General features: G+C 45.1%; 2 protein-coding genes and 1 long non-coding RNA gene across 5 annotated transcripts; 2 read left to right on the forward strand and 1 right to left on the reverse strand.

Annotated features, from left to right (window-relative positions):
- Window positions 1-157: 157 nt before the first annotated feature.
- Window positions 158-4,622, forward strand: LOC128427027 (uncharacterized). Of its 3 annotated transcripts, none has more exons than XR_008333303.1 (4): window positions 158-448; window positions 1,492-1,588; window positions 4,032-4,204; window positions 4,314-4,622. It is a non-coding gene; the product is annotated as an uncharacterized LOC128427027 (long non-coding RNA). The 3 variants fall into 3 exon arrangements; XR_008333302.1 differs by having other exon boundaries at window positions 164-448; window positions 4,038-4,204; XR_008333304.1 differs by lacking the exon at window positions 4,032-4,204 and having other exon boundaries at window positions 190-448.
- LOC128427024 (neurotrypsin) lies at window positions 2,272-26,008 on the reverse strand. Its single transcript, XM_053414104.1, has 14 exons — window positions 25,913-26,008; window positions 21,142-21,184; window positions 13,130-13,372; window positions 12,398-12,536; window positions 11,912-12,090; window positions 11,490-11,637; window positions 11,013-11,191; window positions 10,441-10,582; window positions 8,710-8,930; window positions 7,128-7,269; window positions 6,759-7,037; window positions 5,973-6,095; window positions 5,590-5,858; window positions 2,272-4,931 (listed from the first exon to the last, which is right to left on the reverse strand). Exons 1-14 carry the CDS (start codon window positions 26,006-26,008, stop codon window positions 4,354-4,356), a joined length of 2,781 nt encoding a protein of 926 aa, XP_053270079.1. The 3' UTR covers window positions 2,272-4,353.
- Window positions 15,298-19,860, forward strand: LOC128427026 (zinc-binding protein A33). Its single transcript, XM_053414105.1, has 2 exons — window positions 15,298-15,610; window positions 17,027-19,860. The coding sequence occupies exon 2, from the start codon at window positions 17,029-17,031 to the stop codon at window positions 18,733-18,735; it is 1,707 nt and encodes a 568-aa protein (XP_053270080.1). The 5' UTR covers window positions 15,298-15,610; window positions 17,027-17,028; the 3' UTR covers window positions 18,736-19,860.
- Window positions 26,009-27,053: the final 1,045 nt, after the last annotated feature.

The following is a 27,053-nucleotide window of genomic DNA, read 5'->3' on the forward strand; positions in this document are numbered from 1 at the left end:
GGGGCTGAGCAGAGTCTGTTCAGGCCTGTGAGGAGGCTCCAGGTGAATTCTGCAGAACGATGCCAAACATCCGAGCTTCTCAACCTTCCGTCTCCGTCATCTGCAGCAGATCCACCGACACTTCTTCTGCGATTGTTTTTTTAGTGATTGGTGAATATCTCCTCGCAGTATGAGGCGACACAGAACCTCACAGAGGTTGTGGACACAGACAGGAAGCCTCGCCTGCAGCGTTAAGTCAAACCACAGTGTTACTTCCTGGAAAACATCGGCTTTTGTTTTTTATCTCAAACCAATGAGCTTGTTTTTTTCTTTCCTCGGCTACTGCAGCATGTGGAAGGGCTCCGACTAACTGTACAACTTGAATCGGTCACTTTGGACTCCAGACTTTGGGGTGAAGGTGTCCAGACGCTTTCTCCCCGTCATCATGCTGAAGTACCACATGCACAGGGTGAGCCCGTCACTGGAGGGTGTGAACACAGTTCAAACTAGTGCACTGCATCTTAAACGAGTGAATGACACAGCTCTTCTCCGTGTACAAATCTTAATTATGTTTGTTTGAAGTCTACCATCTTACCTCTCTTGCTCTTGCCACCCCTTATGTTGCTATGCTGCACATCCAGTTTGAGACAGATGTGACTTAACCCTTTGAAGGACTGATTCTTTTTTTCATAAATGTTTCTATATCTAATATTATCATTTATAATTATTCACTAATGTTGATTCACACATCCAGAATCTAACACATTTTCACATATATATAAAAATAGGGTGATTGGTAGGCTGAGTATCTTTGTTCAGTATCACCCAGATCCTTGTACTTTGTTTTTGGAGTGTTTCCAATTTCTTTTTCCATTTTTCCACTAAATATTGCAGAGGAATCTTGTACTTTTCTAAATCTGGATCTAGTGAATTTAAATGCGGATTCATCAGGGGACCGTTGAGCCTCGGTGGAGTTATGTGTGCCCTTTGAGTGCCACTCTAGTTTCACTATTAAACACACGAGAAGCTACTTGTCCAGACGAGAAGTCTCTGCCCCAACATCCACGCTCCTTTTTATTCCAGTAAAAGAAACTCGTCATGGAGAAAACTTCACATTCTCAATAATATTTCGCATATTCAGCCGTTTCCCAGCTGCCGTCTCATTAGTGCTTATTATCAATCAGTTTTTCTACAGTTTTGAATAAATATTATTAAATCCACAGCAACAAGGGCTTCCTCTTATTCAGAGAGAAACCGTCAGAACAAAGGAAAGATTACCAGGGCTCACGAGTGACTGAGGGCAGCAGCTAAGGAGATTTACTTTTCAATTACACACAAGCAAAACATGGTTTGTCAGGATTTTTCCCCCCTTATTAATAAGATCCATGTGTATTTGGGATGAGTAAATGTCAAATAATCTCTGCAGGGCCTTGACAATTCAGATTTGATCAAATACAAATGCAACTCATAAATACCAGAAATAAATGGAGCTTTGCATAATCACTGTTATAGGGCATCTTTTGCAAACAACAAACCACATTCTGAGGACGTGCTCGTGAGAAGAAAGAGGAGACAACACAACCACCGACGCAGACTTCTTCCTTTGCAGGTATATGTTTTTAATACTCAACCATGATTCAGCACATTACACTGAGGAACAGCCGATGGGTGTAGCACAGTTCAAAGTAGGGCCTCCATCTTTTACACTTCCTCTCTGCTCCCACTCCGTCCAGCCGCAGACGAACAGTATTTACACGAACCCACAGGATCTGCAGGGCCACAGGTCGAGCCCCCGGGAGCAGGGTGTATGTACAGGGGTCATAACAACAGGCATGGGGGGGGCATTACAAGATGCTTCACGACACAATGGTTCACAGTACAACAAAGCACAAGTTTGCACACTTACAGCGAGAGTATAAAAAAAGAGATCCACCAGGGCCTAAGCTTTACCCAGGGACCCGTTGAAATAGAGCAACGTCGCCCTCTTCTGGAGAGATCACACGTCTGCTCAGCCAACAACTGAGCAGACAACATCACACGTCCACAGTTCAGCTACCTAAAAATGCAGAACACACACTATCTAATCTCGGGTAGTAGCAGCAGCTATCTACCCGTCTATCTGCCTACTCGTTTATCTAACTAGAGCCAGTCGTGACGCGACACTCGGCTTCCGATGGCTTCGAGAGGAGACAATTGTCCTGTACAAGTTTAAAGGACCACACCAGTGTTTTTTTTATTGGGGGAGGGGGGGGGGGGGAGATGTTACTGCTGTAAAAAGCATATCTGCAGTGTTTCAGGTTTTTTTCTTGATTTCCAGGCAGCCACTGTTTCCCTTCTTTCCCTTTTAGAATAGAAATCAATCAGATCCTGCAAGAGGATTTTCAAAAAAAAGTCCATTACTGTTGAGGTAATGCAGTTTAATTGATCTGCGCTGCATCGCCTCGCAACAATTATGAAACTTTGGCAAAAAATATATTTCTTCAGGTTTTATGATCCTGAAGGAATCTGCTCATTGATTTTCATAATGCAAGACAATCAACGGCAGCCAACAGCTACTGCGAAAGTGGTGAATATGCTTTGGAGAAGATTGTTGCACTAACGATTTGAAGCAAAAGTGCAAGGAAAAGATTTTTTTTTAAAATTCTCACAGAAAACACGACTAAATGGTTTCCTGTAAGTGGTGACTTTTGTTGAATGGTTAGTACTATTATTTGCTGATTTTAGGTTTTGCAGAGAGGTGAGAACTTTCCTTTGTCCAGTCTGCTTTTATTAACGTTAACGCGTCATTAACATTCACAAGTCACAAGGGCTCTTTCGAAAAGTTAGTGACTCATCTGTGATTATGAAATGTAACACGAAAGTTGTCTCACGCGCCTAAATGGATCATAAAGTGGAAGTAAACTATTTACTAACCACAAATAAAGCCATTAAGTACAATTATATAAACCCTTAACAATAGGGCCCTTATAAGAAAGTGGCATCCATTTACACTATTATAAAACTAGTTTGTGGTCAAGAGGTACAACTACAAGTAGTAATACTACCACTACTACCACTACTACTACTACTACTACTACCAATACTAATACTAATAATAATCCTAACAATTAAATAATTAAGTAAGTAATTTGTCTTAAAAAGTACCCTCAAATTATTATTATTTGTATTATTAGTAGTTGTACTGCTATTGATAATAATTATAGAAGATCTGAATCTGAAATAAAAAGTAAATATTTAAATTTTAAAGCAAATATTTAAATCAGTTCTAACAAGGATTTTTGAGTAGTTTTGTGACTCGTGACTTTTTAAAATACTTTTCTTCTTCGTTGTCGTAACTTTGCAGGAATATCTGGCACAATAATTGACTTTGGATATGAACTACCTCACCTCAAGGTTTCATTCCCTTCTATTACCTCTGAAATGTGTTTTCATTATTCTTGATCTCCCAGTTGCTTCCTGTATTGATTTACCCTCAGGTTTTTAATTTCCAGAAAGAATTGGAATTGGGAACAACAGTTTTCCAAATAACAACTAGAGGAATGAGCTATTTCATGTCACTGTAATCTGCTGCTTGGCTTTCAGCACAGTCAGCATCAGTGTTAAATCTAAATCACTGATAATAAAAACACACAAATCTGCCAAATCACTGGTGTGGTCCCTGGTTAGATACAGTAGCTTAGTCGTGGGTCTAAATGAACAACAGCACTTGCACCAGTAAAGGTAAAAGACATCAGCCTGAAGAGAGGAGCCCTCTTTAAAATACACAAAATCACCCACGCCGGATTTTTTTTCTCAATCAGGACAATCCTCATCTGCTGCAGGAGTTTATCTACATGAATAATCTCAGAGGGACACTGGTGATATGCAGTCAGCCTTTTATGCTATCGATGCTCTGATGGTTAGTTAATCTGTGGAAATCAGTTGACACGTGAAGTAAGAGGTTAATTTTAGCATAGATTCTTGTGTGACCATCTCAGAAATGTCCCTCGGACGTTCTTATGCTAGCGCTGTAGTCCTTAAAATACATGCCATGCTGATTTTTTGATTTTCAGTATCAGTGTAAAGCCCTCATCAGCACGCTGCAGGCGGAACAGCCGCTGTTCTGACGATGTTAAACACCAGACGTCACCCACACACACTGCCGCCACATCCAATGGCAAGAGACTGTAAAGCGCTTTGAGAGGTCGCTGTGCCCGTCTGACGACAAGCAGCCGCGAAAACTGAGGTCAGATCTGAAATTAGCACAGACACGGACGTTTTTTAACATTTTAAGTAAATAGCATCTTTCTATTTCATCTTCCTTTAACCCTCCTCCTCCTCCTCCTCCTCCTCAGGCGTTCACATGGCACAGGTGGTAAGCCAATGCGGCCTCAATCAGACCAGGAGTTGTGTGTTTGTGTCTGCTTCATGGTTTGCGTGTGGGCTCTTGGTGTGCGTGTTACCGTGCTGATTGGTGTGCGAATGAGCGTGTGCGTGTTTCTGCTTGATCTCACCGATTTCATTTGTCTGCTGTTGATCGTGCATGTGTAGGTATATGTCTTCGCCCTCGCCCTGTGTGTGTCCTTCATGTGCTGTGTGCGTTACATCGTTGTGCGTCTGATCTTCTTGTGTCTGCGTGTGCGTGTGCGTGTGCGGCTCCTCCGGACGCTGCGTCACATTGAGGACCTCGTCGATCCAGCCCCGGAAGCGGCTGACCCGAGTGTAGAGCGCCGGGGAGGACGGCTCGGCGCAGCTGAAGCCCCCGGCCACGACCCCGGTGAGGACCCAGCGACCGGCCGCGCGCTGACACACCAGCCCGCCTCCGGAGTTGCCCTGACAACTGCTGCCGTGGAGGAGGCTGGTGTCTGGCGGGCTGCCAGCGCACAGCGTGCCGTGGCTGGAGAAACTGTCGCCATAGCGCTTCTTACATTGCCAGGACGACATCAGAGGGACCCAGGATGCGAGCACGGAGTCTGGGAGGGACGACAGGGACGATGGTTGAAGAGGAAGAATTAATAAGATATTCATGCTAACATGCTAATGCCTAGCTGCAGCATTCACCACGTTCATCCTTTTACCAACAAATACCCCGAAGACACACAAACCTGTGTTGTGTATTTGCTAGAGTAAACCATGTTGGCATGTGTTTAGAACATAGTGACAGGCTTACAGTTATGATGTCTATCTTCTGGACTCTCAGACATTCTCAGAGATTCCTCCAGATGTTTATCTTAGTAGTTCTCTCCCTCTTTGGAAGGACCTTTGACTTAGGGAACTATCTCTGACCAGCTAATGGATGGGTGTAGAAGGAATGTTCTTCTTGACCAATGTGTCTTCATCTTCAGACACAAAAACATGCCCTTCTTTAGGCAGAAATCCAATGGGGGACCGTAATTAACTTGAAATCATGGGCGGAACCAACCTCCCTTTATATATTGTGTGTTCGACCCCTGCAAGTCAGATTTCACTATTGGCTTGTGTGTCTCGGGGTATCTAGATGCCCGTCCTGACCTGTCATTTCTTGTAATAAACTTTGTTATACTGAAAGTACTGGGTCTTCAGAGTCCTTCCTTCACCATCAACAACTTCAACAACAACATCGACCTCTCGGCTGCGTAGAGTAAACCATACCTGGTCCTGTCCATCCAGCGGTGACCATGACGACACAAGAGGATGGACCGTTTCCCCCTGATCCCGAATCAGCGGCAGGAAGGCACGCAGCGTTCGTGTCAGTGTCAAAGGTCAGACAGTGACCCTTGGCGCTGGGCAGCTTCAATAAGGCCAGGTCATGACCCCCGCTCTGGCCCTTGTACTTCCGGTGAACGACCACCTGCTCCGGCGTGAGGGTCTGCTTGGACGCCCCGACACGCACCACGTACTGGGAGGGGTCGCCGCCGAACCTGGAGGACAGAGAGAGAGGGGGGGAGAAGGAACTTTAGCTGGATTCTCGTTAGGGATTTTGCTGAAGATGCCTCCAGCGTAGGAAGCGATTTACAGCTCGGGGTCAGATTCACCTGCTGACACAGTGAGCGGAGGTCAGCGCCCAGCAGGGGCTGATCAGAGTGCCGCTGCAGAGAGGACCGCCATCTTTCTCTTGGGACTGAAGCCACACGGACACCTGCCATGGCCACGTGGTCCTGGGAGAGAGAGACAACACAAAATCCCTTCATTCTACTGTGGTTGAGTCTCTGAAGCTTGTGCACAAAGCATTGTTCAAAACTGAATTCACACTTAAATCTGAAGAAATAAGAAATAAATGGGATGTTTTATTCAAATGTAAATCTGGATAATAAAGAAGAAAACAATATTTGTAACTGAACTGAAAGCGGATCTTTAAAATGTGTTCTTTGAATGGACAGATGGGGGCAGTATCAAACCATAAAGAATTGGTTCAAATATTCCATTATTTCACTTGCGTGTCAAAATGTATTTGAATAAAATAAACCGTAAAAGCCATAGACTGTATATAAAGATGGCCGACATGAAGTAAAGCCAAAGTGTCCTGATTGCCCCCTGGTGGCCTGCTGCAGTATAGGTCATAAATAATGCCTCTTCCTTGCAATGGGACATGGACCGAATGTAAAAGTCTAAATACAGGTCAAATACATTTTTCGGTAAGATACTTTCTGACATTGTAGCTAGTTCTCATCCCATCGATATTGGTTTAAATGTTCATTTTATGATAAGTTTTGTTTTAATGGTGAAACATCAGGATCGACTGGACTCTTTTGTATTTTGTATTGTGTGTACAGTATTTCCACAGATGACAAAGCCACACATTTGGACGGGTTCTGTCTTACGTGTGCATGTTCTCCTCTCCTCGGCTCCTCCTCTTGCTCTCCTCCTCCACCAGCTTCCTCAGCCCACAGCTCAGCTCCTGAGGTTTGGGCTGAGCCGGTGCCTCCCGCGGCGTGACGTCACAGCTCACCCCGGCGTCGTCCCTGCGTCTGCAGCCCTGGAAGCTCTGACCCAGGGAGGGGCACTCGCCCAGGAACTCCTCCTTCCCCGTGCACCTCACCCGGTCCAGGTGAATGGGGCCTTTCCCCTGACCGAACCCTCCTGTTGCGACGGCTCCACCACTGAACACAATAAGAGAGAATATTACGAATATGCTCCTTTTTTAGTTCATGCTATCACACTGTTCTTCTTTCATGGACATTAACATTCACCTGTGTCCGAGCTGCCTGCACACCACAGCTGCGTTCAGGTTGTTCCAACCCGAGTCGCAGATACTCCCCCAGTCACCATGGAGGTACACCTCCACTCGACCCTCCTTTCGGCTGCTGCCCCCCACGAGACGCACCAGGGGACCTGACAGACAGGAAAGACACAAACAACAACACAAAACTCTCGTTGTTATTCAGGTCTGTGCATCTACACACTCCAGCCTCGAGATATATGTCTCCTGACAGAATTAAATGTCACCCGCACCCTGGTGTGTTTTTTATTCTGCCTCTATTCTCATGCTAATGGCCCGTGTGTGGACAGGAGGCGCAGCACCTCAGGAGCGCTGAGACGGTAAACAGAGCTTTATCCTCTCTGCTGTCAGCGTGTGGCATTTAAAGTCTTTGGACAGACACACACCTGCGTGTTCACAATGAGGGGACGATGCAGTGACACAAAAGGAGACAGGTTTGATTCTTTCTTGGACGGAATGGATCGATGTTTGCATCTTGTGTAGATCGTCGATACAAAGTTAATTCTGATGCCCTATCTGCGGGGGGGGTTCACTGAGGTGATGTGAGTAGCTCAGAGCCTGGCGTTGGACCAGGCCTCTGCAGGGACTGATTGCCCTTTAGGTGGAAACATTAATTGCAGTTGCACAGTCACCGAACTTCTGCAGTGCAGTGCAGGGTTTGCCAGTATTGTTCTTTTCCTTTCTTCCTCCCTTCCCTTGCTCTCATTACCAATGTGGAGCATTTCGTCACCGGAATTGTCTGAAACTCCCGTCTCTGAAAATAGGAATTTGTTGTGATTATTTTGTGGATGTGCTCTGCTCTGCATTCCCCTGTATTTGTTCCTCACTCTAAGATGTAAAGGTCATGCAGCACCTTGTGGAGCCCTATGACGCAAATTGGGATTTGTGGAAATATAATTTGATTGATTGATTTATTAAGCAGAACCCGTTTTTATCAAAAGCTGTCAAATTAAACACAAAAATTCAATCAATCAAACCCTGAAGAAATAACTTTAATTTACATTATTATTTTCAGTGCCGGATGATTATTTTGATCCACACACACACTCGTGGCAGCAGTGGTCTAACATGCGACTAACATCCAGCCTGTGATCCGATATGGAAATGCAAACGTACATCATTGCTTTTGTGCGAAGACCAAAAGATGTTGTTTTTATCCAGTCTGAGTTTCTGTGTCTGATGACAACGTGTTTGTGTGTGTTGGCCCGATCGAGAGACAGGCCGAGGTAGAGAGAGGCCAGGAGGGGCTGAATGTATGAATGTGGCTGTTGAGAGGATGTCAGCTGAGCAGGCCATCCTCCAGATGTGGTCCAGGACCAGGTGCCCCCCCCCCTCGACAGATGGTGTCAAGTCTAAATGTGATCTACTTAGTCACCAGGGAAGAACATCTGCACCTGCTACAACCACAGCCTGAGGATGTACTCAGCAGCTCCGAGGTGTGAATGTGTTCAGACACTGAATGAATTCAGTTTAATAAAAGTTATAATAATTGAGTCGCTCGAGACGGGTTTCAGAAACGTGTCTACGAGCTTCATTCATCTCTCATCTCATACCTGTGGAAGGGGAGATAACCGGCACCTCGTTGGTCTCGAGGCCGAATCGGCCCCGGCATCGAACCCCGACGTCCTCGCCGTGAGAGCAGTCGGTCCGCCCCCAGATCCCGTGCGGGCAGTCCAGCAGGGAGGTCTCGGATCCCTCACAGTGCACGTCGTCCAGCAGGATCAGACCCACACCCTCCCCGAAGGTGCCGTCTGACACGACCTCCGCGTGACCCCTGCGGGCGGAGAAGACGTTACTGTGGTCAACACGTTGTCCTTTCACTTTCACATCATGCAGATTGTGCAGGACAGTTTGGGTCCAAGTGCTCTGAAAGTGAAAGTGGAACAGTTCAGACGACTGCAGCAGCAGGGATGTTATTGATGTGAATTTTCCTCCTTAGCTCTGAATACTTGATGTTTAATATAACACAGACACTCCGGGGAAATAAGCAGGCGACAGTGCTCCTGGAAAAAAAACACAGACTTTAACCAATAGCAGCAGAGCAAGACAAAAACCAAACAGCTCTCTGTCCCAACTGTGCACCATACGTACCAGCATGTGGAAAACAGAATGACGCTGCACTTATATTACTGTGATCACAATGCAAACATAACAACATAATGAAATGATATCAGACGGGGCAATAATAAAACTTCTCCATGCAAGAGTCCAATTATAATAATGGGAAATTACTCCAAGGTCGAAATACGTAATGTAACACAGAACATCTATGAGTTCATTTAATATGAATATTGTAACTCGTACATTTGAGTTGTTTTTATTTAAAGTTAAATTAAGTCATGTTTTTCTTTTATCATGAAACTCTACGTTAAACTTTAAAGCTGCCATGTTGGACCCATAGTCTGAGGGCAAGTTCAAAATATAAAATTTCTTTTTTTGTCTTATCCCCTAAAATACACCCTTTATCATGGAGGTCAAAAAACACGACTGCTACATTTATTTTTAAATATATTTCTCTAGAGCTTCACACGTTCAGCTCATCGGCCTCCGGTCTGTGTGGCTGTGATCCAATAAAGTGTAATTACATTAGAAAGCAGCTCCAGGCCTTAAACTCTAATTTCCCCTGTTCCCCACTTCATCCAAACTTCCTCCATTTTACCTGTTGTCTTAATAAATTCCGCACAGCGTTCATTTGCACAGCACTAATGGCATCAGTGCAGTTAGAGGCGTGCCAGATGTTCCATTCTGCACCCCCCCCCCCCCCAAAAACAACGTTAATGTACCGTGAATGAAACTCCACACGCTCTCAAGCATCTGCACATTTAATTATTAAATGCAGCGAAACTTTTTAAGACTTGAGTTTAACGCAGAAAGAAATAGTTTCTTTTTTAAGGCAAAGAAAAAAACTGTCATTTACTTTTAAAACGGGGACGTGGATCTGCAGAGGGACGAGAGCAGCAGGACTCTGCCGCAGTGATGACGGGATTAGTGCCTCTCTAAATGTGCTTTATATTTAATTCATCATGTGAGCGGCTGTATGAGGCGACAAGTCATTTCACTCTCCTGCTTTTTCCTCTGTGTACCCGACGTTTATCAGCGGCTGGGCTTTATTTTGCTCTTGCCGACCACACCTCAGGTAATCACAGCAGAATAATGATGAGCAAACAGACCTGTCGTCAGTTGTTGGTGAAGAAAGTGTCTGACGGAATCGAAAACTGTTAAAGCCTTAGAATAAACAGTAGAAGTAGCTTCCCAGGGGCTTTAACTCCACAGGATCCCAGTACCTGTAGCCCAGCTGTCTGCAGACCACCTCCGCGTGCTGCTGGTTCCAGTGGTCGTCGCACACCGTCCCCCAGTCGCCGTTGTGTAACACTTCCACTCGACCCTCCCAGGGACTGTCTCCTCCCACCAGACGCACCACGCCGTCTGCAACAGTTTCATATTGATTGTTAAATCCTCCTGGAGACGTGAAAGTGATTAAAAGCAGATTCACTTCACTCGACTCCGCAACCACGAGCCAAGATGTCATTTTACAGACGCGGCATTAACATTAAGCTTAATGCATCGTTTTCAGATTCATTAATCATCTTCGATTAGTCAGATGAACGACAGCAGCTGCTTCGTGCCGGTCGATACTTTTATGTGTTATGTCTTACTTCCCATTAATCCTGTTTCTACTTGTCACACTGAGGATGTTGCTGCTTCATGTGGTAATGATTTATTGATGCTCCAGGGCTATGAATAGCAGCTTTATAAGCCTATCTGTGTGTTTGAGTGTGTGTGTGTGTGTGTGTGTGTGTGTGTGTGTGTGTGTGTGTGTGTGTGTGTGTGTGTGTGCGTGTGTGTGTGTGCGTACCAGTGTAAGGGCTGCAGGAGACCCCAGCATCCTCCATGTGGTCACAGTTGTGTTGCTCCCAGTCGCCGTGGGGACACTGATCCAGGAACAGCTCGTTTCCTGTGCACTTCACGGCGTCAAGCAGGATCGGGCCTGAGCCCTGACCGAAGTGAGCCCACGACCAGGCCTTCGCTACGCCCCTGCGACACACACACACACACACACACACACACACACACACACACACAGACACACACAAACACACAAGTTGGTTTTTGATCAAGAAAAAAGAATCATTGATCTTTTTGTTTCATTTGTTGAGGCTAAGAAAATAATAACACCGTTTTCACCCTTCAATGCAAAGACACACACATTGAAGTATGATTCAACACGTTAACCTTGCATTTAAGGGTCAGGACAGACGAGAGCGGACTAACTCTATTTGCACATGCTGTGTATTAACTTGGCGTAGAGAAAGAAAAAAAAAACTGAACATACCCGAAACCCAGCTGCCTGCACACCACCTCAGCATCTCTGTCGTCCCACTGGTCATCGCAGACCGAGCCCCACCTTCCAGTGTGGAACACCTCCACTCGACCTTCAAAGTCTTCCTCACCTCCGACCAAACGCAGCGGAGGACCACTGCCTACAAAACACAGTGGATGTAGGAATTCACCTGGAATCCAGCAAACTCTTCATATCGGCCTCTTAAAGTCTCTGTCTCCTTTAAATCCAGTTTATTTGGAATTTAAAATTTCCTTTATTAGTATGATTGAAGCTGTCAAAGTTAGGATGCATTGAATATTACAACAAAGTATTTTATAACAGGAAAACAACGTCTGTCATGAATCTGTCTTTCTCCGGTTCGCGGAGGAGAGGACATATCCAGGTTGCCATGACGCTGTAGAAGTCACACTGACCTTCTGGTGGCGCGCACAGCACAGCCGCCTCGTTTCCATGGCTACAGTCACCGGTGACGAACGTCCTGCTCCGGCAGCGGCTCAGGGTGTCCTCGTCCCCGCGGCAACCCAGACGCTCGTAGTGAAAGAGGCCGGAGCCCGAGCCGAACTGAGAGTGCTGCAGCGCTGTGCCGATGTCACTGTTAGAAAACGTGTTTTAATATAAAAACAGACAAATTTACTCAAGAAATCTCCTTTTACATTTCTTTTTAATTATACTAATACTACTACTATATTTCTAATAATGTTGAAATTGACCAGGTAGTGCAGTAAAATGCTGCTTTAAAGTAATATTGAACTATATAATAAAAAATTGTAAAACATTTTTTGCTTTCTTAACAGTATTATATGGTTTACTACCATACTTTTTTTTCAATAAAATTTTCAAGGCAGGACTCAAGTACTTTTACGCTTTAGCTTTTTGTTAGTACTATAGTATTAGCCTACCCCAGACCCAGCTGCTTGCAGATCACGCTGGCGTCTCGGTCCGACCAGTGAGAGTCACACACTGCCCCCCACTGGCCGTTCAGGTACACCTCAACCCGCCCGGTGCCAGAGAACAAGCTGCCGACCAGACGAGCGGCGCCTAGAAGGCCCGAGGACAGAGATGAGGAGGGTTAATGCTCGGAAAAATCCTAACAAATAAGATAATTTTTCACTCTCTTTTAGCTCAGTTTTGTTCTCCACCAGCTGCTGAAGGAAATACTCTGCTGTGTAGCTGCTAAATGTGCCACCACATTCATCACCTAGATGCTAACTGTGGCTGTTTGGTACAGAAAACAGAGAGAGTAGAGTTTACTGCAAAAACATCACCAGGTAAATAACTGTGATAAGCCTTTTCAGAATTAACTGACATTTTATAGACAAAACATATTTGACCCCATTAAAAGATTTTACTTTTATGAGCAGCCGAAAAAAAGAGTGATTTTTCTTTCTTATGTCTTTTTTCTTTATTCCTCTGTTCATCTCACGACACTTCGGATTTACTGTGCCCTATTAATTGATTTTAAAAAGTGCTCATATTATTTAATAATAGCTGTAGGTAGGTTTTTTACATGTGTTCTAACCACACAGCCCAATACTTGAAGAACTTGATTGTTGACATTTTACGTTAGTGTTATAATAAATAAAGTTCAGGATTTTAACAAATGGTCAGGTTCTGGTAATGTGTGGCCGCACCCTGGTGGCAGTCGCAGTACGCCCATCCAATGGCTCCAGAGTTCTGTCTGAAGAAACACCAGGGGTTGGACTCTCGGTCCGGGTTCCTGCAGTAGCTGTGGTCGCCCAGCCCTCGGCCCGGGTACTGCATAACGTAGTCCGGAAACTCGGTCCATTTCAGACAGGGGGCGCCAGAGTCCGTCTGGGACACTGTGCCGTTGTAGTACCCCAACTCTGTGAATCCCTCAGAGCAGGACAGAGGCACTGCACAGACAGACGGAGGGAGAGAGTGAGGGAACGTGAAGGAGAGAAGGGAGAATAAGATGTTGTGGATGAAAGCAGGACGAGGAGGAGGAGGATTTGGGTCAGGGACGACAATGGGAATGAAAAGGAAGTGAAATGGGGAAAGTTTGGAGGCGGATGGACGAGTGGAATAGCTCTCATTGAAATAACATTATCCCCATGACTGTATTCTATCTGAACATAAACGCTTACATGGATGATTTTCATGAGCTGTCCGCTGCCGGGGCAGGATCCTTCCTAATGCACCCTCACCCTCACTGATCCGTGCTGGACTGGAAACATTCCCTCCACTTTAAACCTTTAAAGCGGCCTTATTTAACACGGCGGTGACATGGGGCTCTGCAGTGATCGTGTGTGAGTGGAGCTCGGACAGACCGAGAGGGAGACTGCTCACATCAAAGTGTCGTAAAATGAGGCCACAGAACAGAGGAGCTCACACACTGTGGCCTGAAAACTTACATCACACAATAATGAGCAGGAATCACACCGTAGATCAGAACAGGCACAGCACAGTGCCTTCAAACTAAAGGTGGACTCATACAGTCCCAGGTGCTTTGTAAATGTAAAGGTGCAAAGTGGTGGGACCTTAATAGGGAGGTTTTTATGGAAGGAGCACGGCAGATAAGATTAAATACTCCCGAAGGCTCGAGACATACATCATCAGCTCTTATGTACGGTGGCCCTGAAGTGCAAAGTCACAATATCAACGCACTGAACACAAAAGCAAATCACAAAACAATGGCATTGACTTATAATGGGAAAAGCTTAAAGTAGGCTATATCTATAAGACTATTAGCTGATAGGAATGATGCACTGTCCCTCTTTTTAAACAGGAAGGAAAAGACTTGTAGTGGTGTTTCCTTATTTGCTGTCGTGTTTTGCTTTTTGTCATTGCAACCCAGCAATGAATAGGAAAATATTCTTTATTTATTGCTGGGATATTATTTGTTGTTGTATTTTATTTTATTTTATTTGCACTTCAGGGCCACTGTTGTTAGACACTGAGAATTACATTTACATGAAAACGTAAAATACATTCCCGGGGAATATCACAAATCTCCTCTTCTGGTGCTCCGGTCTTATTTCCCTGCTTTCATGCATCATGTGCTCTGGGAGCATGGGAATCACAGGAGAACTACACAGTGTTTTTAAAAATCTTTTTAAGTTTAACAAAATGTCACTCAGCAGAGCACATCCCTCCACCAAGGCCCAACAGTCTCCTTATGAAATCATGTTTAAATCCTCTAGATCTTGATTGTAGACCCCCCCTCCCCCCCTTATGTGGATCTGCACCAATTTCCACACAAATCATAAATATCAGTCCCCTACTAATGCCTAATTTTCTTCATCAAGATCTGTGAATCACTCTCTGAGAAATTAACAAACAGGCTTAACAACGCCTCATCTCTTAGCGTTAAAGAAAGTGAAAGAAAAAAGTCCTGGATCCGCCCCCTGATTCGAAATTAACGAATAAAATTGTATCTCTGACTTATTCGGCATCCTTCCACCGAGTTTCATGGAAATAGGTTGTGTAATTTTTGCTCAATATTAAACAAACAAACAGCAATGAAAACCTAACCTTGGCGGAGGTAGGCATTTATTTTAGGGTTTCTGAGGCCAAGTGGCTGCAGAACTATGATTAATGATGGAGCTGCTTCAGTAGCCAGCAAAACTGTTATCTCCTCCACACACACAAACACACACACACACACACACACACACACACACACACTCACACACACACACACACTGGAACATTATCCATGCAGTGCAATCCTTATGCCCAACTCGCACTCTAACCCACAAATAAACACACAGTCAGATGCAGAACACACACACACACACACACACACACACACACACACACACACACACACACACACACACTGGGTCCAGTTTGGAGCAAGATAAGAGAAAGAGCCGAAGCGCTGAAAGCCCCAGGAAACTCTGAGATACAGGAAATCAATCAGGCAGAAATGTACTGAACTAAAACAGAAATCTATCCTGAGACCATGAATGATGCAGAACACACTCACGGATCTTTACAAGGAAAACTTAAATAACAGCTTCCGGCTACAGAAACAAGGTCTGTCTCTTTAAGTAACATGACACACTCGGAAAGTGAAAGTTGAATTAGTTCTTGGGAAACTACCTCCACACAGTTTTTGTTTCTGCTTCACAGATCCACACCAACACACAGTAAGTACTCCTTTCCAAATTTTTTGAGCAAAAATATTCTCACAAACCAGGAGTGGAATCTGTGTTAGTGTGTAGGTTGTGTTTACACCCCACTCCGATGCTCTTTGTTTAAAAACCCTGCAGCTCACTGACTGTTAAAATGCATTTGATTCTTCCTCAAAATAAAAGCTGCATTACATGAGCTTCTATATCACATGATCATCAGCAGACAGAGTTTGCTCAGTTGTTGTGAAATTGTATTTTTTTCCTCTGAATGCACTTTAAGGACTCCTCGCTCATGTCAGAGGTTTTTCTGGAGCTTTGTTACACTGTCCTCATGAAGCCAATTCCTCACATTGTAACCCATCGTTTTTTTAAACCGCTGAACTTCAACTTTTACTGTAATCTGATTTTTAAGGACCCATCGTATGCCCATTTCACCACAGTCGATATGGTTACTTGGGGTCTTAATGAAATGTCTGTAACATATTTTGGTCAAAATACCACAAGGATAATTTAAAACAGCACCTTTTTAACCCTGTCTAAAAGTAGCCCTCCTCAGATTGACCTGTTTTGAGTGCCCCGCCCACCCTCTCAGCCCCCCCACCCCTCACCCCTCCTCCCTCCTTCACGAGATACAAGCGCCCAGATTTTTTGCTATCCATTACCTCTGTGTAAAATATGGCTACTTGAGACGAAGATACAATCTTGCAACCATATTGTTTTGAACCAGAGTCAGGTGGGCCGACACCTGGCTGCGAGAGCCCCAGCGCCCCAGCTCCCCAGCGCAGCCCCGCAGTGGGAGCAGTGGGAGCTGGAGCTGACGCAGCAGCAGCATCATTCCACACTGTTGAGTCAACGTTTAGACATGTCCGGGCCGTCTCTCCCCGCAGCCGGTGAGATGATGGTGGGGGGTGGTCCAAGGCCATGTAGCGAGACTATGACGTATTTTCCGGTCGTAATCCCATTCGACGAACTCTAGCGTATCCTCTCTGACAGAGGAACCAAAACAAATCGCGGGAGTTGTTTTTTTCAAGAGTTTTTGGGACGGTAGATATGCCAGATACCCAAGTGAACGTGTAGAAGCCCTACAAAAGTGGAATTTTCATAATATGTCCCCTTTAAAGGTTCCCTATATGGAGACTTGACCACTGGGGGTGCTGTTGAACAATTTGCTTCAATGTTCAGATCCCTGAAGAACACACACCAGTTAATGTGTTGTTGGTGTTGATGTAAACAGAGACTTTCTTTCTTTGGGAGAAAGACCAAGGGGGGATTTTTTTTTAGTACATTCTACTGTCAGCTGAGCAAACTCATTCTACTACTACTACAAATAGTGTCAGTGTGACCGAACCCGACCCGAGTAAATTTCCAAACTTTTTGTCCAACCTGTTGGGTATCAACACTACTCTGAATCTTTGTTTTATGTTTATTCAGAAATGGCGTCCAGCTTCAGCCTCTTATCTGAGGATCAGCTTCTGTGTCCGATCTGCCTGGACACGTTCACTCAACCGGTCTCCACACCATGTGGACACAACTTCTGCCTATCCTGTCTCTCATCCTACTGGGACAACGAACGTGTCTGTCAGTGTCCGGTCTGCAAGGAGACGTTCGCGAGGAGACCCGATCTCAAGGTCAACACCTTCATCTCAGGGCTTGCCTCGCAGTTCAAGTTGCTTCAAGTCACAAATGCTCACACGTGGAGCGCGGGCCCATTGAAGGATAGCGCTGAATGTGCGGTGCTGTGTGATGTTTGTACTGACGCCCAGCAACAGGCTGTCAAGTCCTGCTTTGAGTGTCTGACTTCGTACTGCAGCGTTCATCTGGAGCCTCATCACAGAGCTGCCGGACTGAAGCGGCACACACTGGTCGACCCTCTGGCGAACCTGCAGGACAGGCTCTGCAAGGAGCATTACCACATTCTCAGATCGTTTTGTTTAAGCGATAAAGTGTTGCTGTGTGACATCTGCTTTCGTTCCCAGCACATGAACCATGATGTTGTTCCTGTGCAGCAAGCATACGGAGAGATGAGGGATCTGCTGGGAGACACAGAGGCCAGAGTGCAGCAGATGATCCAGGAAAGGAAACAGAAGCTGGAAGCAATTAAGGAGTCGGTGAAAGAAAGCAAGAGAGAAACCAGTGAGGTGATAGCTGAGAGCGTGCCGGAGTTAACAGCGCTGGTGTCCGAGGTTCAGAGGAGCCAGACGGAGCTCGTGAAAGTGATGGAGGAGAATCAGAAAGCAGCAGAAGACCGAGCGGGTGCTTTTATTGTCGTTTTGCAGCAGGAGCTCACTGAGCTGCAGAGGACGAAGATGAGGCTGATGGACATAAAACAGACTGAAGACCAGCTCTGTTTCCTCCAAACCTTCCCAGAATCCATCCTCCTACCAACGATTACGGACCTGTCCTCGTTCAGCTTCAACAGACACATGGAGCTATGGCACGTGCAGAAATGCCTGAGCAGCTCCGTGTCTCAACTGCGCACGTTGCTGAAGAAAATGACGACGGCAACCACAATGCTAGCTGCGTTCCACGATGTCACGCTGAGGAACCTGCAGCAGTATGAGGTGAACGTTCTGCTCGACCCCGACACAGCTCACCCTCTGCTGGTTTTGTCCTACGATGGCAAACAGGTGAGATTCGACGGTGGCTCAGGTCGGCTGAACGTCCTGGACCTGAGGCCGAGCACGTTCTCGACGCATCTCGCAGTTCTGGGACGAAGAGGCTTTTGGTCTCAAAGGTTTTACTTCGAGGTGCTCGTGAGTCAGAAGACAGAGTGGTGTCTGGGTGTCGCCACGGCTTCGATCCAGAGGAAATGGGATCTCATTCGGGGTCCTGACTCCGGACTGTGGGCCATCTGGTTTCTGGAAGATAGGTTTGAAACCTTCAGTTCTCCAGGTGTGACGGTATACCCGCTGAAAGTAGAGAGGGTCGGCGTGTTCGTGGATTACGACAAAGGTCAAATATCGTTCTATGACGTACAGACCGCGACACTTATCCACTCAATTAGTGACTGTCTCTTCACCGAGGAGCTTTATCCATATTTTAACCCCTGTGATAATGAATATGGTTCAAACTTGGATCCGATGGTCATCGTCCCTGTCACCCGTACAGAGGACTCACTGACACCACAATTTGTGGGTTAATTTTTCAAAAGATTTCAAAAGCACTTTGTATGAAATGAAGACATTATGTGAGTAAGATGAAGTATCTTTAAATTTCTGTTTGCGTTTTGTTTAGATCCTTAAATCCTAATATTTTCCTATTGAGTGTGTGTGTTTGTGTGTGTGTGTGTGTGTCTGTGTGTGCGTGTGTGTGTAGTGAACTGATATTTTTTACAAACTTTAATCCAATCAAGCAGCACCAAATTACACACTAATAGATATCTAGAAATACCTTGATGATTTTTTTCATCTAGATCTATGAAATGTTTCACAGGAAAACTGTGAAAATGTCAATATCACACAATGTTAAAGAAAGATTACTGGTTCCATCCCTGAACCGGATCCATATCAAAATGTGATGATGCACACCACATCACACTATGAATCATCAACTCATTGAATCAGTGATGAAAAAACAACAATGACCTGAATCTAGAAGAAGCTTTAACAGCCTAAAATGTAAAAACAAACACTACTCTTTATGTTTGCAGCTAAGTTCAATGTGAACTCGCAAATATCTATAGTAATACACGACACTAACATATCCATATTATATTTAAATCCCACTAGTTTCATGTTCTGAAACTCATTTTGTGACAGTTTATATGTATTTTAGATTGTTTACTGCTGAATCCCTGCGAGGTGAAACCTCTGTCCTCATCACATGTGCTGTCACTGGGCTGTTCTGTGTAGTTTCCTGCTGTCATCCCTCTCACAGGTGACTTCTACTGCCATTTCACAGCTGTAAGGGGGCGAAATTTTTATGGTGATACCTCAGCCACGAGGAATTAGAGAATACAGTATGAGTGAAGGTCCATAACCACTGAGCAGAAGGTTTCTTTTCTTTGTTGGACTCATATTCCCTTGTTCCTCTGTTTGTGTTTTGTTTTTATTTCCTGAGATTTATATTTGCATTTTGAAGGGGGGACCTTTACTGATTTTTTCTTTCATTTTGTGGACCTTTTCCATGGCCTGAGGCAGCTGCCTAAGGAGTTTTTTTTCTCTTGTTGGATTTACCTTATGGACATTTAATAAGTGGACATTCATTATTTTCTGTGACCTTAAGTTTGGGAGAGTGTTCTTAATAAATTGATGTGTTGTCATACATTTGAGTTTCTGTTTATTATTTTGCAGTTATCTGGGTTTAAAGTCCCCTGACACCAACATTTTCTCACTTAACCAGGCCTTGATAAATAGTGTCGAACTAGCTCCTGAATCGTTATAGTGACTAGACTAAAAACTTAAGCTGATTTTCACAAATTTGTTTTCATGATATTACACAAGTACGTTTGGGTCTGTGATCTGTTTTAAGCTTTATAGCTGCGTAATGGTGATAAAAAATGTATATCGGCTTGATGAAATTTTAATAAAGTAAAAGAGAATTATGTAACTAAGCTGGGCCACATTTTCAATGTATCAATTCAGGGCCTCCTGAAACAAGCTTTTATATTTTATTTTTTTTATTTCAATTTCAAATCAGCACATCTGATTTTCATCACCTTTAAATTTCTCCTCCCTCATTCGCCTCCTGTATGTCTCATTCAAGCTCTTTAATTCATCTTAACACCCGCAGCGAATGCACACACACACACACACACACACACACACACACACACACACACACACACCCGTAGACACAAAAAAACCCTCGCTGCCTCTAACACCCTCCTCATTGCCACGACAACGGTACTCCAGCCCATCGCCATGGGAACGCTCAGTCTCCCTGCTACCATAATCCATTTCCCAGCCACAATGAGTATTTGACACGGTTCACACTCGGAGGCTGGCAGCATGGGGGGTGGATGTGTGGCAGCGGCGTCCTCTACACAAAACGCACATGTTAATATAAACAAGGGACATCGGGGGAAATTTCAAGATTTAAACAGATTTTGAAGCAATTCTCTGCAACAAAGGATGAACCGTATACATCTCTTGTCACATTTGCTGGATTGTTATTATGCTGGTCTCCGTGCTCGTTTAAAAAAAGTGCCTCGAGGTTGTTTCTCGGGATAACACAAGCTGTTTTTGCTGATAGGTGAGAGGTGTGTTTGTAATTGCTCGTAATTTGTACTTGTGTTTGTTTGTGGCTGTGAAAACTGATATTTCAGCGCCGGAAAGAGGAGTCCCTCACCCCAACCCCCCATCATCATCATCATCTTCATGGTCTCCAAGAAAGAGGAGGAAAATGAAACGCAGGGGGGGGGGGGGGGGGTGCAGGCTGGAGGGAAGAAGAGGTGGGGGTTTTATGAGTGTCTGAATCAGAATGTGGGTTAAACTGGAGCGGGGGGGGGGGGGGGCAAGAGAGGAGGGGAGGGATGGTGTGGGAGGAGAAGACAGATGGAGGGAGGAAGCGAGAGTGCTGTGTTCGGAGTTTCACCTCCCACCTACCTGAGTTCTGCACCTCGTTTAGGTAACTGTCCTCAGCCACCACCTGCAGGCAGAGACACACTGGGTTAGACAAGCTGTACCAGAATATCTGCTGTCAGGGCTACAGAAGAAGGCTGCCTTTTCTGATCCTTTTGTTAATTGGCAGAATCCTACAGCAGACTTCATAGAGATTCAGCAGCGGGCACGGACCATGAGCCGGTCTCTGATGCAGACAGCAGCCACATTAAGCCATCTGTCAGAGCCTGGAAATCACCAATCGCTCTGCAGATTCAAGCCATTTCGTTCCGTGTGGCTTGTTCCCCTTTTGTTCTGAGGCTGTGAGGTTGAGTCCCTCTCCACAGGCTCTTCAGTAGGTGAGCACATCGCATCCAATTCTGTCTCCGCCTAGATTCAGTCGCTTTCTGGACGAAGCCGCTACATTCAGTTCAGTATAATATTCACTTTACATTAGGTTAATAGCGCAGCGGGGCTAAACCATCGACCATATGTAAAGATGGACGACATGACAGCCAGTGTCTTGATTGCCCCCTGGTGGCTGGCAGCAGAATAGATAATCATAAACCCTGCCATCTACGTGTTAGCAGATAGGACATGGACCAAACAAAAAGGTCTCAAATAAGATTTTCTCAAAGATGGTTTCAGGTCGTTCTCAACAAACTGATTTATGTCTAAGAGTTCATTCTTTCTCGATAGTGTCAGTCTTTATTTACACTCTATCGGCTAAACTGAGGCCAAAATGACCTCCATTCAAACAGGAAATATAACACCATCATCATGTCAGTAATTCAGTTTAATTATCAGGCTCGTACTGTAACTCCTGTCCTGTGATTGGTTTAAGATCTGTCTTTTAACATCCATATAGGCTTTGCCCGTTTCTGTTATAATCCGTCGTTACATTTCTAAAAGCATTTTTTTCACATGAGCCCGGGAACTGTCACCTGTTGTTGAACAGTTTTTCTGAAACTGCTGTCGCTGTTTGACACAAGCTGCCACAAATCAAATCCTCCACACTGAATGATAAGAAACATTGTTTGTCATTTTCCTCCGAAGAAATAACCCATGTGAGTGTTTCCTGATATGAGGCCCCCCTCAGCAGGACATCATTTGTCAGTTATGGATATGAATTATTCATGTGACTGTATTCTTCTCTGACACCTCTATGGTTAATGCCAGAGCCATGTCAAGAAATCTGAGTTTCCACTTCAAAAACATGGCGTTCATGTCAATACCAAAGTCATACTTAAGACTTGGAAACTCTAGCTTTTCTCTGAGAAAACAAATCAACAAATGAATGTGTTGATATTTAGTCAATGCCAGCCTTTTAATTAAATGTCACGGTGCGTGATCCTTTGTGACATGAATGAGACATTACAGTGATTTCAGACAATATTCAGCCTCCTACACATTTTGCGCATGTTATTGTTCCTGGACATTTAATTTAAATAAAACCAATCAATATACAGCAATCCATAACCTTTCCAGTGGCACTCCGCATCGTGGTCATCGTGGTCATCGTGGTCAGTTGCATCCCCTTTGCTTTCATTATACTTGAGACGTGTCTAGAACTTGAATCAAGTGTCCTTGTTGCAAACTGAATTGATTCGACGTGGTTTCGAAAATAACCTCTGCTGAAATCAGGGCAAGGTTATAAAACCGTTTCCAAGTGTTCCCAGGGAACAGTGGCCTGAATAAATGTGAAATGGAAGAAGTGTGGGAACCACCAGGACCATTGACTCCTGTTTGGACAAACTGGAGTCACTGGAGAGTTTCAGAGGTCCTCTCCAGAGGAAGACTATCTCAGTAGCACTCCCTCGGTCAGGCCTTTATGGCTGAGTAGGTAGACAGAAGCCACTTTGACTAAAAGGCAAGTGACAGCCTGCTTGGAGTTTGCCATACTGCATTTCAACTCTAAAAGCATGAGGGGAAGGATTCTCTGGCCTGATGTGACACACATTAACTGTGTGGGCAGACGTGGAAGCACTGTCAAACACCAGGTACTGAATCACCCGGCTAACACCATCGTGCTCTGGGGCCGGGACAGGGAGACCGGTCAGGAATGAGGTGAGTGTGAAATCAGAGGAATCCTTCAAGAGCAATTGCTCCACAGTAAAGTGACTTTAGACTGGAGCATCGATTCTCCTGAAGCATTCAGCAAAGTCAATGCCGGAGTGGCTTTGGGACAAGTCTCTCAAGCTGCTTTCAGAAATAATCTGAACTCCAGATACTCTCCTGACATCCTCCTCAAGGGCTGTGTGTGAGAAAGTCCAAGTGAGAGGCTCCAGATCTTCTCCAGATCTTCTCCTGCTAACATCCTGGTAGAAAATCTGGATAATGTTGAATGAGCCAATGTGAGAAGACAGCACAAGATCATCCAGATTCATTCACTGTTTGCAGGGATCACCAATCAGAGGGAAGGGAAATTACAAGTATGAGCCAGCCAGGTACGAGGTGTACAGTAAACACACACACACACACACGCACACACACACACACAGACAAATAAATAGTGCGAGACAGCATCAGATGATATCTGACAGAGGAATGTTTGTTTCAATTTCAGAAATCAGGTCACACCTCTACACAGCGAGGCACCTGACAGAAGAGGAGAGGAAACACAAACTCACCTGACACACACACGCTCACACGCTCACACACACCTTCAGCTGCCACTGTGGAATAACTGTAGTGAGGGTAATGAAATACAACACATTTCACCTTGATACAAGCGAGCCTGGTTGTTTCTCGCAAACTACAAACACACACACATACACACACACACACACACACACACACACACACACACATCCCAGAAGGCACTGCACTGCTCAACCTAATGATATTATGATATTAGAGCAGGGTCAGGTGGCCTGTGGTGGTCGACATGAGTCCTGATATCTCCAGTCATATCAATCCCAAACCTCCATTACGGCACTAATCACTCATGATGCTCTCACACCTGCCTCCAGTCCATCGCTATGCAAACACATCCAAACACACACACACACACACACACACACACTCAAACACACTCAAACACACTCAAACACACAGAAGTGTTGATGATTTGCACTGGGTAAAGAAACATGGAAGATTCTCCAAAGTGATCCTAAAAAATAAGGATTTATCAAACTGGTTGTCACTGGTAAGGTTTTGGGAATAAATCACGTTTTCCACTCTGTACAATTTGTGACAAGTAAAACAACCAATAAAAAGCCCTTTCTGTGTGTATGCTTGATATACAAGGACGGACATACATAGAAATCAGTTCCCTAAAAGATTCTCCGATTACTCCCTGGGAAAATAATGAAAATGTGAAATTAGTGGATCCAGAAACCACGCAGACGTTTATCTGGTTCTTTCTTTGCCCATGTGCCATCCCCCCCATCATGGGTTGTGCTCCATTCTATCATTAGTCCTTAAACTATCCTGCTCACCAACAAACCAACCAATGGACAGGTGAAGCTAAAAATGATTCTTTTAGGGAATATTAGGTATATGTAGGTATATTAGATATATTCCTATTTATGCCATATTACAGATGTTTCAGTGCACATGGTGCCTCCCAGTAATCTCAGCCCTGTTGGCAGCTTCATCTCAGAAAACGAACTAATGATGTGAGTCTGGTAAAGCAGGTTATGGAGGATTGCTGCTCACAGCTTTGCTCCTTCCTGTTTACCTACTGTACACGTTTGTTCCGACAACACGCAGAGCCGCTGCAATCAGGATGCTCCCGATGAAAAGATTTGTCTAATGAAGTTGAAATGAAAAAAGCTGAAACTCATATCTGCCTGGTGCTATTTGTGCTGCATGCACGGCTGCTCCCAGTGTTAGTGGCTCTAATTAAATCCTGCACACTGTTCTCCACTAATGATTTCTACACAGGCTCATCTGCTGCACATTAACTCAACACACACTGCATCAAAGGAGGATATGAAAAGTGAACAGGGATGAGTCCTAATGATTGATTGGCTGTGGATTGATTGGTTTGCTGTAACCCAGCAGCAGGTCTGCCATGCAGAGTCAGCAGGAGCAGGTGATCGTTGTGTGAAGCGGCCTCAAGGCTCCATGTTTCTGACAACAACGCCTGCTCCACCGCTTTTCACTCTCACCACAGTCTGAGCCGGGGTGACAAGTTTCATCCGCCCGTGCAGGGGCTCGTTTCCCCACAGCACCCGCGGGGACACAGCCTCCGACGGGCTCCTCTCATGATACCCAGCAGAGGGAGGGGTCGAGGAGGAGGGTTGAGGGGTTGTGATTGAATCCGTGCCCCGATTGTGTACATGCCTGCGTGTGTGCGTGCGAGACAATGGTTTTCCTAAGTGGATAATGCGCAATGATGGCACCATTGATTGGCTTAAAAGAGCCATTACAGGTGTTTGATGCCTTATATCCCCCCCCACCCCCCACGAGCTGCACCTGCTTTTTACAAATGCGTCCTGGATAAAGAAGGGATCACAGTCAAGACCAGTCAGAAGACATGGCTGCAGATGGTCGTGCATTTACAATACAGGCTACACGACCACGTCCTTTAAACGTGTTTGACAGATTTGGCTGTAGATTTATTGCAACACATAAAAGCGCACAGTCCATAAAGCTTGGCTGCATCGCCTTGGATTCCCGCCTATAGACTTATCAATCTAATCATCAAATTCAATTATTTTAAACCGGAATTTTTGTAAAATGCAGCCCAGCACATGTCAACACGGGAGAACACGTTAAATCAATAGATTAAATCAGGTTGCATTGCAGGACGGTCTCCGGGACTACGTACCTCCGCCAGCAGCGGCAGCCAGAGGCAGGTTCCGATCAAGCACAACATTTCCCGGCCGCGCAGAGCCATCCTTCCTGCCCGGTGTGTCCGTGTCATAGCCCCGCTCCCATCTCTGTCTCCAGACTGTCCGAGGGAAGGTGAAGCGGTTTATCCTCCTGCTGCTGCTGAGGCTGCTGCTGCTGGAGGAGCAGGAGGAGGAGGGAGAGGGAGAAACGTGGTGTGTGATGATGATGGTGTATACGCACAGGATGATAAAGGGTGGGGCGGTGAACGCCTCACACAGGGTTGAAAACACACCGAGGGGGAGAGAGAGAGAGAGAGAGAGAGAGAGAGAGAGAGAGAGAGAGAGAGAGAGAGAGAGAGAGAGAGAAATTGTGTTGATCTCTGCAAAAACCTGATGCCACAAGGACCTCTCTCCCTGTCACACACACACACACACACACACACACACACACACACACACACACACACACACATTCTTATACTGCCGGGTACACACATTGATATGATGCATGCATTCCCTAGTCCTGGATCAAAATGGTCCTCATACAAGTACACACAAACACATACATACTTGTCTCTATAGTTGTGAGGACACTCATTGGCTTAATGCATTCCCTAGCCCCTTACCCTAACCTAAACCATCACAACTAAATGCTTCACTCTGCAAAATGTTGTCCTCACCTTTCACCACTGTCCTCAGCCTGATGACAGCGGATGTGTGATACAGCAACGGGCTTTCAACATAAGAGTCCATGGCTCAAATCCCAGCTGAAGCATCATGTCATATTTTGTGGATTGTGTCTTTATACCTAAAATATGAATTTTGGGAGCTGGAATTCTTTACATACCTGAGAGGTCCCCTGCTTCCCACCCTTACCATCCCGAAACTTTATCATCCCTAACCCTAACCCCAACCGTCCCCACCCCCGTTAGATGTATTAGGGGAAACCTCTTTCCACTTATAGGCTACAAGTACAAAGTGAGTAAATACAACACAAATTTCATTTCAGAGATTGAACTGGCTAAACACCTTACAGCACACAGAAACGTCAGTACACTCCAGGGTCAGAAAGGATTGTGAAAATGGAAATGACAGATGAATGAACAGGAAAATGTGTTTTACAGGAGCCATGTATTG

This window comes from Pleuronectes platessa, chromosome 21 (genome assembly GCF_947347685.1).
Source record: "Pleuronectes platessa chromosome 21, fPlePla1.1, whole genome shotgun sequence".
Taxonomy (NCBI): Eukaryota; Metazoa; Chordata; class Actinopteri; order Pleuronectiformes; family Pleuronectidae; genus Pleuronectes; species Pleuronectes platessa.

Excerpts from the sequence above, each read along its gene's own strand:
- LOC128427026 (XM_053414105.1), top strand. The coding sequence starts at position 17,029 with ATGGCGTCCAGCTTCAGCCTCTTATCTGAGGATCAGCTTCTGTGTCCG.
- LOC128427024 (XM_053414104.1), bottom strand. The coding sequence starts at position 26,008 with ATGACACGGACACACCGGGCAGGAAGGATGGCTCTGCGCGGCCGGGAA. Across the intron at positions 21,185-25,912 it reads GGCTGCCGCTGCTGGCGGAG|GTGGTGGCTGAGGACAGTTA; the intron begins GTACGTAGTCCC and ends CTCTGCCTGCAG. Across the intron at positions 10,583-11,012 it reads CTCCTGCAGCCCTTACACTG|ACGGCGTGGTGCGTCTGGTG; the intron begins GTACGCACACAC and ends AAACTGTTGCAG.